This window comes from Charadrius vociferus, unplaced genomic scaffold (assembly GCF_000708025.1).
Source record: "Charadrius vociferus isolate BGI_N301 unplaced genomic scaffold, ASM70802v2 scaffold212, whole genome shotgun sequence".
NCBI lineage: Eukaryota > Metazoa > Chordata > Aves > Charadriiformes > Charadriidae > Charadrius > Charadrius vociferus.
In genome coordinates this window covers 2259661-2277061 of record NW_009647223.1, presented here as the reverse complement: position 1 = coordinate 2277061, position 17401 = coordinate 2259661, and the positions used below count along the sequence as shown (strand labels likewise).

General features: G+C 38.5%; 1 protein-coding gene across 1 annotated transcript in view; it reads left to right on the top strand.

Moving 5' to 3' along the window:
- Nucleotides 1-17049, top strand: part of TTC1 (tetratricopeptide repeat domain 1) — a 31831-nt gene extending 14782 nt beyond the window's left edge. The window contains exons 4-7 of the mRNA XM_009879807.1: nucleotides 360-396; nucleotides 2152-2300; nucleotides 8385-8439; nucleotides 16402-17049. Of these exons, the coding sequence (XP_009878109.1) occupies nucleotides 360-396; nucleotides 2152-2300; nucleotides 8385-8439; nucleotides 16402-16535 (375 nt within the window). The 3' untranslated portion in view covers nucleotides 16536-17049. The remainder of the gene's footprint in view (nucleotides 1-359; nucleotides 397-2151; nucleotides 2301-8384; nucleotides 8440-16401) is intronic.
- The last annotated feature ends 352 nt before the right edge of the window (nucleotides 17050-17401 follow it).

Genomic DNA, 17401 nt, shown 5'->3' with positions numbered 1-17401 from the left:
CGGAGTCTTGGGAACTGTCTATTCCAACCCCTTAATTAATTGACAAAGGTAGAGAAGCCGTAGGTCGGCTAAGCCAAGGCCTGCAGATGTGTCTCAGCCTTTTGAGCGTAGCTTGCTGCCGGCTGCTCAGGGCAGACCGATTAGCGGGGCAGCCATGCAATTTGAACACTGGCAGCCTTCACAGAGAGGAAGCTAATCACTGGTAAAGAGCTTTACAGCAGAAGCAATGGTATGAAAAGCCTTGATTACGTGAACATCCCGATTCCTTGGAATGCCAGACAAACCATTTGCTTGCCATTGCAAATAATCTGTTTCCCAAGAAATATGATTAAGTATAATAAAACTGTTTTGTGTTCTAGGACAAGACAGAAGCTGCCCTAAGTGACTGCAGCAAAGGTATGACTTTTTTTTCAGTGTGCTGCTCTGTGCCAGATCTTTCACATACAATTATGCCAGTTAGTGCCTTACTGCAGAGCTGTAATTTTGGGCATAAGGGTCCTTAAAGAATTTATAGAAAAGCTGTGGTGGAAGACACATGAATCTGGAATTATTTATATTATTTATACTATTTATTTTGTAAAATATCTATCAAACTTTCCCTGTAATAATTTACTTTATATTTTCTTGTGCCAATAAGGCTGCTGTTTGTACTTGTTTTTAATAAGAAAGTCTTTTTATTATGGGAGCTGTTTCTTTACATCTACTATTTTAAACCCGCTTCCACCTGCCATTCCCCCCCCAAGTCTTGGTTTAATCCCAGATTCCAAAGAACCGTGAGGCCTTAGAATTAAAAGCATTATCAAGTCCCATTTAAACAAGGCTTTTGCTTTGTCACAAGGGCTTATATGCTCTCCCATTCCTGTCCTGCATAGTTTTCTCTCTGCAACTTCTGGTGAAATCATTTCAGCTGTGCACTGCTTTATTGCTTCCACCCACTCACCCATGCTCGCATATTTGTTAAACTCCCCATGACAGCTGGGGAAAAATGTCCAAATTACCAGTCAGAAAACTAATCCAATGGCTGCGAGCCAGTACTGCTTGTACAGTAAATATGAACTTGTACATGCTAAAAGTATTCTTGAAGGTAACACATTCTAGCTGGCCTTTGTCACTTTGGGGGTTTGCTGTGTTTTGGTGGTGGTACATTTCGAAAAACACTTCTGCTAATTTTGTAGTGGCCGAAAGGCAATCGGTCTGCTTTGCAGCAGTGAGACAAACCTACCATCGCGTGACACTCCCCGGGGACTTGGCTTACAAACTGCAATGCAACACTTGGAGCACAGCGGAGCAATTCACACTAACCTGCAACTTGCTGACTGTAGCATTGTCTTTGTCCTTCCAGAAGAAATAAACTAGAATATTTAGCTAGATAATCCTAGATTTAATTGTCCTGAGAATTGTTTTAATGGATTAGTAATTATAAAATGGGCCATCTTTCATACTCCCTCTTTCAATGATGAAAAATGGATGAAGGAATTCTTGAGAAATTACCGTTTGCAGGTTACTTTTAAGTTTAGCATTCAGTCTTAACTGCATTGGTAAACACGGTCATGGCTGCCAAGGGAAGAAGGAGAGGAAAAGCTTAAATTCAGTCAGTATGCCCCTCTGCTAACGTGTAGAGCTAATACAACTGTTTGTGGATTCCCAACCCAATTTCAACTGTTTGATATTAAATTCAGAAAAACACCAGTAGTTCTGGAATTTGTCTCAACATGAACTGACATAAGCAGGGAAATGCTTATTTTCCCCGCTCTGTGTATCTTTAGGTGTATTTTAACTTTAGCTGTAATCTAATAATATACGCTTATTAAATATACAGAAGCTGAAAAATATCTTACAGGTCCTTAAAATTTCTGAAGCGTCACTTAAAATCTCTGCTTATATAGTATTGCAAAATTAAACGTTTGTGCATTATAAGTCACTTCTATCAGTGATGGATTGTAGACATTAAATGAAATATGATCATTTGCTTTAGACCTTCACAGGCAGATGTATGCCTTTCTGAATTATGACTTAGCTTTTAAGCTGTGACTCTGCTTGATTCTAAGCTACATTATAAAGATAACTATTTACCTATATACATTTAAGAATTCATTTGAGCAGCGTAGAAATGTTTCAAGTAAAATGCTGTGCTTTGGTTTTGTTTTCTAGCGGTGGAATTAGATCCTAACTATATTAGAGCTTTGCTGAGGAGAGCAGAGCTATATGAAAAAACAGAAAAACTAGATGAAGCTCTGGAAGATTATAAGGCAGTCCTAGAAAAAGACCCATCAGTTCATCAAGCCAGAGAAGCTTGCATGGTAAGCCTTTTTAGTATACTTTGGCCTAACTTTAAACCAAGATCTTTTCTTTCCTGTTCTAAATATTCAATGCTGTTTATGCAGGCAGCTTCATATGCAGTGATGATAACATATTTTTTTTTAAGTCTGAAAGTGTAGTGGTTTTGTTACCTGGTTTTACGTAATAAAGATTACATGAACTGCCCCAACTTCTATGATGAGTCTTGGGTCCATAAAGCATAGTCCTCTTTGTACCTTTGTAAAATGAGTGAAAGTAAACGCATGTTCTGAACTGTAAGCATGTAATTATGTGTTTAGCTGTTGAATAGTGTGCACACAGACACACACTTTTTTCTAGTGTTCTGATTGATGCTGTTAATTGTATTTATATGTGCTAGAAAAGGTTGCCTGAACCACTGCTGCATTTAGTAGCTATCATTTTAGTAAGGATCTGCACTTTGGAGATCAGAATACAAGCACCCTACAATGCAGTTCTTGCTAGCTGTTTAATTAGTGGGAGTCTGGTTTTCTTTCAGTAGAATTATTTCTGATTGGTAAATTTGCAGTCAAATGCCTTTATGGCATAATTATAAAATAATTACTTTTTTTGATGACTTGATTATATATCTTTGAGAGTGGCAAAGAGACAGGATTCTATCATTCTGTATCTATGTTTGTAGCTACTTTAAAATGTTGATATTTTTGTTTCTTGATTTAGCTGTTTTCTGTTCTTGTTCTTTGCTGTGCCATGTGTGTTTATTGGCCACTTTGAGTTATTTTACTAATAGTGACTGACCTCTGCTATTAATCTTCAAAAACTTAGCCTTTCACTTGAAGAAAAGGGCACCTTGTGGTTGCAAACAGCACTCCTGATTCAGTTACTTTCTTTGTTCTAAAAAAAAAAATAATAATTCTGCAGCTTAGTACTGTGTTCCAATGTCCACTTTCAATCAAATTACAAATACTTCAGGATTAAACATTTCTTGCAGAATCTTTGCCATATCTCTGTAAGTGTAAGGAAATGCTTGAAAAGTTGCCTTGGCCTTTAGGATGTGTCAGCTTGGATGAAAAAAAGGTAAACCCCTAGCACTTCCTGAAACCTCAATCTAACATGTAAATAATCCCTACTCCATGGGGATTTAAAGTCCCTGCCACAGCCTTTTGACTTGAGGTTTTAAGTAACTCTTTGTGTAAAATAGCAGCAGGAAGTGATTTTTCTAGTGATATTTAGTATGTTAATGTTCAGTGTGGAGAATAGCTGTGGATTTGACAAGTTCAGAGAGTCTTTTCACAAGGGTAGTAAAAAGGGAAATCTGTTTTGTGCAGAAAGTTCCTCTTACAGGATGCTTGCTGTGCTTATTCTTGAAAAGAGGTTCTGAAGGCTGTGTTGAAAGGACAAATGTGGTAGAGATGTGGCCAGACAGCCTATGGTTTCGAAGGAACATGTGCTAATGAAAGGTAGCCACTATAAAAAATGGTGGTCACTTTTTATCAGAGTGGGAGCTTGAGGTCATGGTAGGTGAATGGTTTGCAAGCATCAGAGAGCCTGGAAAGAGCTGACCATCCTCTGCAGGGAAAACAACAGCCGAACTATTCTTTACTTCCATTTTAAGGTAAATGGATGCAATTTTAAAATGTAATTCTTAGTTGGGCACCAAATCCATATGCCAATACTTGACTTGATTTATATCTGGTTAAATTTTCAAAGGGCATAATTATTTTAGTTCAGCTTCACATCAGTGAACCTATAATGTATTCTGCCCCATAAAGAAAAAAAAATCATTTGCTTCACCCACCAAATTATCTCTAAAACCAATTGGAATATGTCAAAGCAGAAATATTTTTGAAAGGCGTAGGTTTAACTGTTTTAACTCTCCATTTGGGAAAATAAATCATTAGAAGTGATCTCCCCCTGCCCTGCCCCCATACTATGGTGTTGTAAGTGACAGATTAGGAACTGCTTTTATAGCATATTAGACAAGAAGCCTTGCCTGAAATTACTTCCTTTGGGACAGGATCAGTTGCACTGATGGCAGAAAAATATTCTGCTTAGCCGTGTAACTCCTGTAAGGGTATAGTTTCACAAAACAGCTAAACTGATCTACTAACTGCCTTCTGCTTACAAAGCTATCCAGTTGTTTTCCTTGTGCTAGTGCTGGTACTAGCTCGTGTCCGACCCTAGGGGATGGCTGGTTCTATATGTGAATCTGGCAGACAACTAACTCTGCTAAAGGGAAAAATGGCAACGAGCGAGCAAAAAAAGCCACCAACAAGAAAGCCCCAAAGTAAACACTTTTATATTGCCTTGGCTTTTTGCAGTCAGACAAGTTCTACTGCAATGCTAGTGAGAAAGAAAGAAGACGTGGTCAAGGCAGTGCAGGAATTGGGGCCATCCCTTTTGGCAGCACCCACTGAGAAGGTCAGTTTACCGTATTGCGAAACAACCCCCTGATGCTTGTGGCATGCATCTGGTTGAGAGCAGGAGAGCACTTTATCACCTAGCTCTTGGCAATGGCTTAATAAATGACAAGCTTGTCAAACATCATTACTGCATGGGCAGTGAATATGATGGGTCCATCGCAGTCTAGAAAAGAGTATTTGTGTTGGCTTTGTTTATAGCCTCCTAGCTGAGACTATGGCTTATTTGATCCAGAAATTCAGCCAAGGAGCCTGCTGACATGTCTAAAGGAAACGATGGGGTTTAGTGTCTGTAGCTTGTAGGTTTTTAGCATTAGACTAGCTCCAGAGTGAGGCTTGCTGTAATCTAGCCAGTTACTTGGTAAAATAGTATTAGTGTATCAGGAGTGCATTTTAGCAAAGAACTACTGTGAAGATTGGGGAGATGATGAACCACCAGTTAGGACTCCACAGATTAAGACTTAGGAACACGGTCAGTAGATGGTACAAAATGTAAGGATTTTAAAATACATATATTTCGGCTGATTGGAACCCCCTGAAAGTATAGATACTGTCCTTTATACCTCTTGCAAAACCACAGTTTTCTTTCAGTGAGGATGCCTCTAAAGGTCTCACAAAAGAGCTCTTGCTCAGTAACCAGTGGAGATTTAGGCTAGAAGAGAATCAGAAACAGTGCTGCTGTTCTTCCTGGCCATCCTTCAGGAATGTTTTAGAATGATCAGCAATTTATTCTTAATTTTTGTAGCTAGGAAGTACAGAGGTTGACTGTTTCACATACCTTCTGCTCCTTGACCCCATTTTACTATGGCACAGGCTTTAGGCTCACATGTGGTGCAGAACACTTTGTACAAAATGCCCTCAGTTTACACTGCAGTGAGATTTAGGACATTCTGCCCTGAGTTGGTCTTGTTCTTTGTCAAGTTTCAGGGTAGAAGCAATCTTTTGAGACTGAAGCTTAAAACTCCCCTCTTGAAAAATTGTTAAGGAAATACTGACAGCTAGTTTTACACTTCTTAAAATATTCATAATAAATCTCTGAATTTCATAATGAAAACCCAATTCCATCTGTAATGTTGACTTCAGATACGTGGTTAACATATTAGATATGTAGGAGACTAAGAAGCTTTGCTTTATTGTAAGGTAAAGTGCATTGCTCTTCGCAGAAATATCAGTGTTTTTTCCCCCTCACTGGTAATGACAATGATGTATCAAGAGAATCTGCAAATTAGCTTCATTCACTGTTAGAGCAAATTTCTCCTTCCTGTACATAGAAAATATTTCACATGCTGCTTTAGGGAACGTCATGATCTTGTTAAATGGCAGTTTAAAAATATTAAATAGACGGTAGTTCTTTGCTTTGATTCCTGATTTGGTAGCTGCTCTAACTTGTTAGTAATGTTTGTATTTCATGAGTATAGTGCTGGTGTTTTGATTTAAATCCTAGTGTTGCACACTTTAGGTACTTTTGACATCTTCAATGACAAGTGAAACAGTTTGAAATTATAATGTTTTGTGGTCAAATAATCCCTATCGATGCTTTCCCAGAAAGTGTTTAATTATACGGTATCAATCTTTAGGTTTTGTTTTTAGCAGGTGCGTAACAGTGTTATGTGAATTTTAGCTTCAACACAGTTTTTGAGGGATTGGAGAGCCAGATAAACTAATTTACCAAAAGAAGCTGTACTTTGAGTTAAGTATCATAGCCACCAGATAACGGACACCTTTCTACAGATAACTAACCTTGCAGATACGTTTCTGGAGGGAGAAATGCTGAGTCTTTGGAATAGTAGTATTTAGACAGACAAAACATAGAGTATGTATTTCAAATGGATTTGTGTCTTCGTTTCCTGCTAAAGCCTAATGTCCAAATGTGAGAGACACGCACTATATATGCCAAACTCATCCAAGATTCAGCAAATCTCCCAGTCACAGTGCAAACTGAATTTAGAGCCTGGGGATATCCGCACATGTTTTCATGCAGGCAGCTTAGGTCCAGATCTGCACCCAACTTAATAAGCCCCTCTGGGTCACCAGGAGTCAGATGAGGTCTGACTGGGCTAATTAGATCTGGCTCACTGGTGGTGATGCTGGGCCTGGGCTGGTTTCAAGCTTAGCCATCAAAATATATCTGCATTGTATTCCTTAGTACTTGTTTTTCTGGGTTTTTTGGGGGTATACCACCTCTCTTCCCCACCGTTATAGAAAATGAAGCATATTTGCCTGTGTTCAGCAGTGTATCCTGCACTGAAGAGGACAGGAATAGTCAGGCAGCCTTGTCGATGGGCTTTTTCTTGGGGTGAACATCTTATTTCACTGTAGCAATGATACCAGGATGACAAACCTATCCGTGATGACTGGAACTGTAAGTGATAGGAAAGAACAAGATTAGGACCTGAATTCGTTAACTGTGTTGAGAAGGCAATTACCACAGGGAAGTGTATCAGGAGTGAATTCCACACCTGTTACCATAGTCTGCAACTGTAATCAATTTACTGATAGCATCATTACAGCAGATCTGTCTTATTTGCTATGACCTCCACAAGAAGAGACAGCATAGTTAGGCATATAATTGCACACAGAACTGTTAGAATTATACAGTAGTAATAAGCATAAGCATAGTATAAAAGCTTGAAATAGTACTTCTGAAAAATTTGAAAAATGTATAAAAAGTTACTGTCATTCATAATATATCTTGTTTTAATATTGTACTTAACAGATATATAGAAAATGCAAAATTTAAACGATACAGTGGTAAATTGTATTCAGTACAACTATGTAGTGAATATAAAATTCTAATTAAAAATTATTGTTGCAATCATATAGCAAAACACCAGTACTGTGTAAGGATGGAAGAGGAGTCACAGCTGCTCTAGGCACAAATGGGAATCTCAAATCATTAGGAATACATAACCCATGTAGTTACATAATGATCATTAGAAACGTGATGTTCGTTTGTGATGGTGCAACAGTTTTTAACACTGGTGCCAGTTCTGAGGAGGGAGAGAGCACATTAATGAACTGTTACTTGGACTAGTACCTTGCTCAGGATGAACTGTTGGAGTTTCCTCCCCATGATCAATTGCCAAATCAAGGCCCTCCCTGTGTTCCTTAGAACTATGCCCTATATTGCATAGTAAGATGCTGCACGTTAAACTATGTCCTGAAGTTCATGAACAGTTAATGAAGTAATCTTCTGAAAAAATATTTGTATTCAGAAGACATTAGTGTTTTCACGGTGCCGATTTCCTGTAAGTATGATACTACTGAGAACTGACTTTATGGATGTTTTCCTCATTACACCTGTGCTTATGTTCAGAATTCAAGTGCTCTGCTTGCTTAGTTCCTCTAGCCTCTCTTACCGAATTTAATGCATGCAGCAGAGGAGAAAGGGCTAAAATACACTTTCATTCCAAGTCTCTTAAATTCCGTAAGCTTTTCTGTTAAAATCCCAAGCAAACAGATCAGATCTGTTTTTCAGCAGTAAAAATGTATGCCTGTGTGAAACCTGCACTTACAAGTTACAACTCACTGCTTATGTGAACTGATGTCATCGGATGAATTACAGGTTTCCAAAATAAGATGAAAGTGTGGATTGACATAGGGATTCCTTGTAAGCCATAAACAGTGTATCCTGCTTATATGTATGAAAATTCCATAAGCGTAACCAGTTTTTATCTCTCTCCACAGCGATTACCTAGACAAATTGAAGAGCGGAATGAAAAATTAAAGAAAGAAATGTTAGGTAAGTAGCATGCACTTATAACTTGCATAATAATCTAGAAAAATAAAAATGCATGAGTAGAATCTCTTGTATAAAATTTAAAGAAGGTAAATCTTAAAGGAAATAATTGTTCTGTGTTAAACAAAACTCCTGATTTCTTTGTCGTTCTCTATTGCTTGGTTTCACCTACAGTAAGTTCTAGCCAAATAATTCTATACAGAAAAGGCTATTAGTTAAATTTAAAGAAATAAACGCTCAAGATGTAAACCAATTTAATATTAATGCATGTAAAAGCAGGGGAAAATGATTTGAAATAGACCAACTGCTCTGCCCTTTCTCTCTGCAAGTAAGCCTTCAAAGGAAACATTCCCATGAAAGGGATAAAACAGGGTTTTCCCTAAACCTTCACATAAAAGAAGTCAACCAGCTGTAGCTGAGCATGTTTGATCTTGTGTCTGAAGAAATGAATTTGGTTCATTTTGTAGCACTGCCAACCTATAGACCTCCAAGTCTTCATGTTCACCTTGATTTATATACTATTTCAGTTCTGTTTGTGTGGGGGCTGAATTAGACCCTACCTAGTGTTACAAACAGGCACTTGGCCTCGCTAGGTGTGGAATTAGTTTTCCTACTGCATAGCTCATTGTCTCTTGACTTTTTACAGTTCTATACCGAAGGATACTATTGACCCTATTTGTTTGTAGAAAAGAGATTTTGATTAATGTTACTCATCTGAATGTATTTGCTGCCATCATCATGTTGTATGGTATTGCTTGGATGATTGCTGAGCTTGATTGCTTAGGACGAGAGCTAACGGGCACAAGCTTGAACATACGAAGTTCCATCTTAACATGAGAAGGAACTTCTTTACTTTGAGGGTGGTGGAGCACTGGAACAGGCTGCCCAGAGAGGTTGTGGAGTCTCCCACTCCGGAGACATTCAAAACCCGTCTGGACGCCGTCCTGTGCAACTGCTGTAGGTGACCCTGCTCTGGTGTGTGTGGGGGGGGTGTTGGACTAGATGATCTCCAGAGGTCCCTTCCAACCCTGACCATTCTGTGATTCTGTGATATCTTAACTGGATTGATGTATTTCAAAAGGATAACTACTTAAATAAGATTGCCCAAGCAAGATTGGTTTTCATGTGTCATCTTAAGTAGAAAGCACTACCTTGCACCACTCACAGTGTTATGGTTAAACTAACAGTTTGGGGGGGGAACCTCCTGCCCAAAAAAATACTGCTGTCAATATTGGCTGCTGTCTCCTAGTTAACAGGGCTTGTTAATTCTTACAGGTTCAGGCACTACATATGCCAGTCTGACATTCCGGTGCTTTATAAAATATAAAAACTCATTTTAAAAGCTTTCCATTTGTCCTGTTTAGAAAATCCCCACCAAAACCAAGGACAAATGACAGTATAAGATAAAGAGAAACTAACTGTACCTAACGTGTTTCAGAAATAGCTTTCAGTAGTTATTTGTTTACTCATTCTAGGTGTCACAAGTAGTAGATGAAATGTTATTTTAACATGAGTATGCTTTGAGGATTTGGGATGGGAAAGGGAAAGACAGTGTTGTGTTATTCTGCAGAAAATCAGGTTAAATAAACTTAGTCTCTCTCCCATACTGTAACACTAATTCTTAAAATATTTGGGAAGAAGAGACGGTTTCAAGGGTTTATGCTGAAGCTGATACTTTCTTTATTTTTCTTTTCTTGCTGTGCAGGGAGTCTGATTAGCTCTTGCTTTGTACCTGTTTTGACCTAGTAAAGTTGCAGTGTGGTTTTCTTACAGCTTTACGTCATCAGATTCTGTTTGCACCATTGTACTTAGAATAAGCCATAAATAAAGAAGGTTAAGTGCGATAGTTCTATCAATAAATGACAAATGCAGAAAATCTTCAGAAGGATCATGCCCATTTATAGGGCACGGGATGGGTTTCAACACAAAGTAATATGAAAACAATTCCTGATCTTTTTTGAACTCTCCCTTTGCACTATTGTTACCAATGTCTAAGAGGCCTCACTAATCACAAGGAACTATACTGAAACAATAAATCCAGCTTTATAAACTGCCATTATAAACCTAGTTCCATACTGCTCATTTTTGCCTAGAGTTCAGACTAGATGTGATCTTATTGAAAAGTGTTAATCCAGTGGCAGTTATTTTTTCAGAACTTAACTGATCTTTTGTGAAGCGGTTCAGGCTGTTTATATTGGGATTCTCGAGAAAGGAATCCCTTCTCAATGATGTTACGTACATGCAAGGAGATACACTGCTGTTTACTTTTGTAAACAGCCAGGAAAACCAGACTAAGAGTGGGGTAGTACAGCGTATAAGCCTATATTCATCCACAACCTTTGTGTGTGGCAGGACTTATATAAATTGTCATATAGGTTGTTAAAATTATATGGTGTCAGTTGGGCAGGTGGTATTTTATTCTTAGCACTGCTTGTGATCACAGTGTAACACAAATTGAGGATTTCTTCTATAATGCATTCTTTTAATAGGACACTTGAAATTAAGTTAGGAATATGGACAGCAACCAGATTTTTAAGTGTTATAAAATTCCTTCTGTCTTGTCAGTAAGAGCGATAGCAGTGATGCCATGGATCTAACGATGAAGGCCTGGGAAGGAAACACTTCCCAAGGGTTACAAAATGCTGCTGTTCTGTCTGAGGTCAAGGAAAAACCCTTGGAATTGAAGAAGAGGGATTAGGTGGGAGTTCTGGAAGGAGTGAAAGAAGACAGACGATATAGAGTGGTGGTCAAGAGATTTCTTTGGATTGTTGTTGTTGTACAGTGTATTTGTTCTAAGCTGTTTCAACTTTTCTTTTTCAAGAACTTTGTTAACGCTATTTACTGAGTACTGTGTCAGAATAGACAATTGCTTGTGCTAATCTGATAGGAGATTATCTGACTACTGGTTAAACAGTGCCAGGTGTGCAAGGATTCATTCCCCCACCTTGTCACAGGGAGGTCAGCTCAGGTTTCTGGGTTGTATCCCAGATTTTTTCATTCCAGGAGAGCAAGTCAGATGCATCCTAATAGTTCCAGGCTAGGCCTGGTCCAGGAGCACTGACGCTAAACTTACCAACAAAATCTTTAGAAAGACTGTCACACTTCATGCTTTGGCTCCTTTGAAGTTTGGATATTGAATTGAGATCTTATTGTAGTCAATGAATCAGCCAGTAATGTTGTTTTTCTAGGCTTTTATTCTTTCAACTAAAACCAAGTCCTGGTATACCCAACTAACTAAGACTGTCCTGAAAACTGGAGCTGTGTACAAACAAACAAACCAAAACAAATGGAGTGCATCTTCCTCCTTCCCCAAGTGTGTTTCCTGTTTTCCAGTGCTACAGCTCATTACCACATAGTTTGTCAGAAGCTGAAACCACTTCTTAAGTGGTTGTGTGTAAATAAATAGGAGTACACATTCTTGGCTGGATTTTTCTTCCAGACTACCTAACTGTGAATTCCTGTGTGCAAGTGGTAGTGCATGTGATTGATGAAGTTGATGTCACTAGAAGAAACATGTTTTGTTGCCAAACCAAGTTCTGCTGTGTGTTCTGCTAGGGTCTAACTTTTCCAAAGTTGATATTTGTATTCAAATTATTTTCATATTTTCCATTCAGCCCGTGCAGGTTAGTGCCGCCACTTGCCACTGAACTTTGCTCAGTACCAACTAACCTCTGAGTTTCACATGAATGAAAGCTTAACTTACAGCACACTCTGAAAGTAGCTTTTAAATCCATCTGGCGCGCTCCTTTTACGCTTTCATAACATGAGCATTCTCTGCCTTAGTAATTACCCAGGACATGGACATATACTGACCATTTTCTGTGTTCTTTTTCATTTCTCTCCTGACTTTAAAGTCAAAGATTTCCAGCTATTGTGCAACAAGCTAGTCTTGTTTAGAGGAACTAATTATTGTGATAACTAGGACCAGCTCCTCTGGGGAGAGGGTGTGAGAAGAGGGGAAGCTTGGAATAGTTTTAGCAAGGTTTAGCAGCTTGAGGGCTGTGACAATAGAGTGTTCCACATGGCGACAGGGGAGGCAAGTATATTGGATACAAAAAATAAAAAAAAAAGGGATGGAACATATGCCAATCTGTGTAACCCATCTTATACGCACAGAGTTCATCAAATCTAATTAAAAACTATTGGGACTTTCAGCTTAAGTTATAAATGAGTGCATTGCAGAAAATAGTGAAATATACTTGATTATCAGCAAAGGTTTAGTGCCTAAAGAATTACGTTTCTTTTTTATACTGAAGGTTATGCTGTATTTGCAACTAAGCTGCTAAAACCCAGTTCTGTATAGAGGGAGGTCACTTTAAATAGTTCAAACCAGAGCAAATATAGTTACTTTTAGTTCAGCCCTCACTTGCTGTTTAGGGGAAGGGAAAAGGATTAGCCCTCGCTCTTTTAATTGCTTAAGAAATATTGCCGGTAATACTGAAAGTTATACAAAGATGAGAGCTCATCAGGAAATTTGTCTTTCATCCAAAAAAAATTCTTAATATAAACAACATCTAGCTTTTCAACTTCCAAACCTCGCGTTAACACCAGCAATTATACTAGAAGAATTGCCAGAAAGACTGAACGGCAATTAATTTTGGCTGTTGCATCTTAATGTAAATCGTGAGAAATCTTTTTGTGCATCTGCCTTTTGCGACAGGATGTTACATTGCCGTTTAGGTGAGTAATGAATCACAGACTTCTGAGCCTTAAATTGATTTTTAGCAGTTAGTTTTCTTGTTAACCTCTGGATATTGCTTTGCTGAAGAAACTTAACGTACTGGAGTTCCAGCTGAAAAGTAGACGTAGGCTCTCTAAAATATAAAGAATAAAATCTATGAAAATATGGTCTCAGAGAGGAGAATGTGACCCTGCTCCGGGACAAGTGAGTGTTTGACTGCTGAGAACTCTTTGCAGCTGAGTCACAGCTCCACATGCCTTTTTCCTTCCTTCAAGCACAGTCCCTGTTTTAAGAGAGCTTTTCTTTGGGGGGAGGGGGAAGTTGGACTTAACTACGGATCTTAATTTAGGGATGAAAGGAGAGTGGGGGAGGAGAAAATAGTGCTTTCCTACAATGATGGGTTTATGTGCGCCAAGACAGCAGGAGCAGTGCTTTGGGCTCGAGTTCCCGGAAAAGGCAAGGCTTTCTTCTGCTTCATTAACAATTTATTAAATGTGGCTGCACCAAAAGGCATCGCTGTATGTGGATTTAAGTGATGGAACAGGAAGGTGACCGATGACTGTATTGTTTTAATTTTCAATCACAGTGAGATGAAGAATAAAGTATTAAATATACCATACAATCTTTAGCTTCTCCCAAAGAGCTGGCCCAGCTCTGGCAAGAATACCGAGGCAGTTGTTCTGTGTTTATTGGCTCCACTATGACCGGAAAAGAGCCATCGTGCTAACTCCAATTAGAAAAGACCTTTCACAGTTTGCTGAAACGGGCAAACTCGTCTGCCTGCTCCTGAGCCAGCTGCAGTCCCTGCATAACTTGTGAACTGTCTACCACTGACTCCAGCTATGCCAGGATTCTTCCACCAGTAGACAAAGACACTTCTCACCCCAAACCTGAAGCTAAACAATGACCAAATGTTTGTCTAGAAGTACTATAGCAACTGTTCATCCCGGTCCTAGAGATGCTGTGAACAACTTTATAGTTTTATAATCAAAATGCTTTTAGGATGCAGTATAAAATTATGAACTCAAGAGTTAACTTAGCTTAAACAGGGTGTGCTTAAAATAAAACTCCACCACCAGTACAAAGAAGCTAATCCTAGCTGAGCCACTCACTGGAATGACTTTGGCCAGATCACTCAACCACCTCAGCTGTTAATCCAAACAGAAGAAAAATCAAATTGAACAAAAATGCTGTCTTGCCGACCGGCTGCTTTTGTAGGCTACGATTGTGGGGTTTTCCTGTGTGAGGCCACGGAATTTCTATGTTGACTCTTAAAGACTAATCCTGTTTTAAAATAATTACATAAACGTCTGAAAGATACCCAGTTGTGAACCAGCACTTTGACACAAGATCTTAATTACTTTGGCATATTTAGGAGTACTGTAGTAATGCCAACTGTTGGTTTCTTTATGCAGGACTGAGTTGTTCCTTAGATTAAAATGTTTACATTTTTTCCCAGCTATTGTTGCTTTTTGTATTTTCTGTGAATGTGTGCAAAAAAGATTCCCCACCCCCCCAGTTTAATTTTGGAAATGCGATTGAAAAAATAGTATATTTTGGTTTATGGTGATGATGTTTAAGCTGTCTTGACCTGTTGCCGGATTGTAAGAGATAAGGGGCATACTTCCATGGGACAACTTCAGACTTGGATACAATTTCTGTTTTGAAAACAGGATTTTCAAACAAACAACAGAACTTCAGAAAAGCAAAGAAAGGAAATAAGTGTTTATATGACTTTGCAGGTAGATTCTAATATGTTAGCGTAGAGATAAATGTGAAGATGACTAGAATAAGAGAGATGTTTCTCATGACTTAAGATGGCTTGCCGAAAGCACACACATGCAAGTAGGAACAGGTGTGGCATTTGCATGTTTTAGTTACATGATTGTGACTACTTCAGTTGCTCAGCTGGATTTCCTGGGTGCCAGCTATTGTTGTTGTCACTTTTTCCCCACCGCATGCACCTACAAAGTCCCAGCAAAACAAAATCCACTGCCTTGAGGATCTAGTAAAGGTAAAAGGCTTTGTGAAAGGTGGTGCGTAGCCTAGGGTAGGCTTCAACTGCAAACCTAGGGTAGGCTTCAACTTGTCCAAACTTCTCCTGTTTGTTCTTTGGGAAATTAGTCTACAATTCTGTATTGAAGTCAGGAGGAAAATACTGTTTTTCTTGGAAAACTGACCATCTTCCTCCTTTGGCTTGTCATGCCAGCAGCTCAGCTTGTGTTTAGCCAACACTGGAGTTGTTACCTCTGTATCTTGTTAGATTTATGCATTTTATCTATTCTATCATCTCTATATAAATATGATTTTTTAAAAAGGATGTCCTTTTGTTGCCCATGCCCCTCTATAGGTAGTAGCAAGATTCATTTTCTAGAGTCAGAAAGCATGTATGGTACATATATATTGATAGAAGCCTTTAGATTTTATTAACTGTCATACCCTATGTATATTTAACAATGCTTGTTAAATAATAGCTGCTTAGACCTCTTAGCAGTGGAAAGTTAGTCCTGGACAACTGTAGTTTTGAAAGTGAGTTAATGATGTCAAATCAGATGACATCACGCTGAGGTTTTCTGCAGGCAAAATGGCTGTAAAGTTGTATGCTTCAGCTGGAACTGCTGAGTTTGCAGGTGCAAACACAGTTCCGAGGATGAATTTGTTGTATTTTTCTTTAATCGATATACAGATTTTAAAAGGGATTTTTAATAATTACAAATGAGCAGTTTGAACTTTGGGTTTCATTGTGTCTTTTGGTAGTGTAGGAAACTGGACAGTTATGATATTCTTGATTGTTTATAGAGCTGTAGCTGCATCTAAAATGACCATAACTGAAAACTTTGTGTTAGAAAATTGAATGTTGGCAGCTATTAAGAGTTATATCCAAGCATAAGTATCAGGGAGACCAGCGCTTTGTTGTGAGCTGTTGAACTCTTGTGCCTGAAGAGCTTCTAACGGAGGAAATAAGGTGCTTCTGGATAGCTCTAACCCCATAGCCACGACTGTCGGCAGCTACTGGCCCTTCACCAGGCTGCCTGACAAACTGTTCAGAACCAGCCCAGTGATCTGTTTGCAAACCCAAAGCTGACAGTAACTACATCAAAACTGGGATTTTCTTTTTTAATTAATGTAATAGCCTAAATATTCAACAAACTGCAGAGATTTCCACAGGATTTACCTTAAATTAGTAGATAAATTTGTAGAGCTGCACTCTGTAGTTGGGCATAATTCAATGGGAGTTTTCCCTCTCCTTAACACTTAATGTGTTCTCTCTCCTTTCATTATAGGCAAACTGAAGGATCTTGGGAATTTGGTTCTCCGCCCCTTTGGCCTGTCAACAGAGAATTTTCAGATAAAACAGGATTCATCAACTGGTTCATACTCCATCAATTTTGTTCAAAATCCAAACAACAATAGATAACATGCATTCAGTCTAGTCCTGCTGGCTTTCAGGCTTCGTGACCGTCTGCTTGCACCCACCAATAAAAGGATTCAGCAAACATTCTTCACGCTCCCCAAGTGAAGATAAGACTCAAGCATATTCATTTCCCTGCTTGTGAAATTATTTACAATGTGGATGTAAAGCAAGTCATTTGACTTCTCTTAGTGATAACTGTGTCTAGTGTGTGATTTTTAATTTTTTTAAATTTTTTTTTCTTCCCTTGCGATGTTTGCCTTGTCCAACAGTCAGGTTCATTATTTTGGCCCATTCAATGTTGGCAACAAAATTCTAGCAAGCAATTCAGTTGAATCAAAATGCCTACACACCTGTAGCCAAGAACAAAGCCTAATGGTGTCTTGGGGAATTAATGAATCTAGCAGAAGCACTTCTCCACACTCAGCAGGTGGATGTGACTGACAGCATGCGCGGAAGCAGGCCAGGCTCTTCTGTGGAATAATTTTTCTTTGTAATAAAGGCTTAGTATTTCTGTTGGTTTGGTTTGTGAAGTTCTTTCCTTATTTGAGTCCTTCCCATGGTGGTGGTATTATTGTGCTTGTAGTCACCCACAGGTAACATACTTGCAAGACATTCATTTGAAGCATTTGATTATTTTTTTTTTGTCTTGCTTATAGCAATATCAGCAAATTAACCTCAGGCCACCCTTACAAGACAGTTTGTTTACTTTTTATTAATTTTTCTGAAGGCAACAAGGAAATTTAGTGCCTCTATATATATACACACTTTGTAAAGGTACCATAAAATTAGTTAAATTTGCTTGTCTGATTCATTCATATTATAGATATCCATAATGGCAAACAAGTAAGTGATGTTAAAGTTGCAAAAGA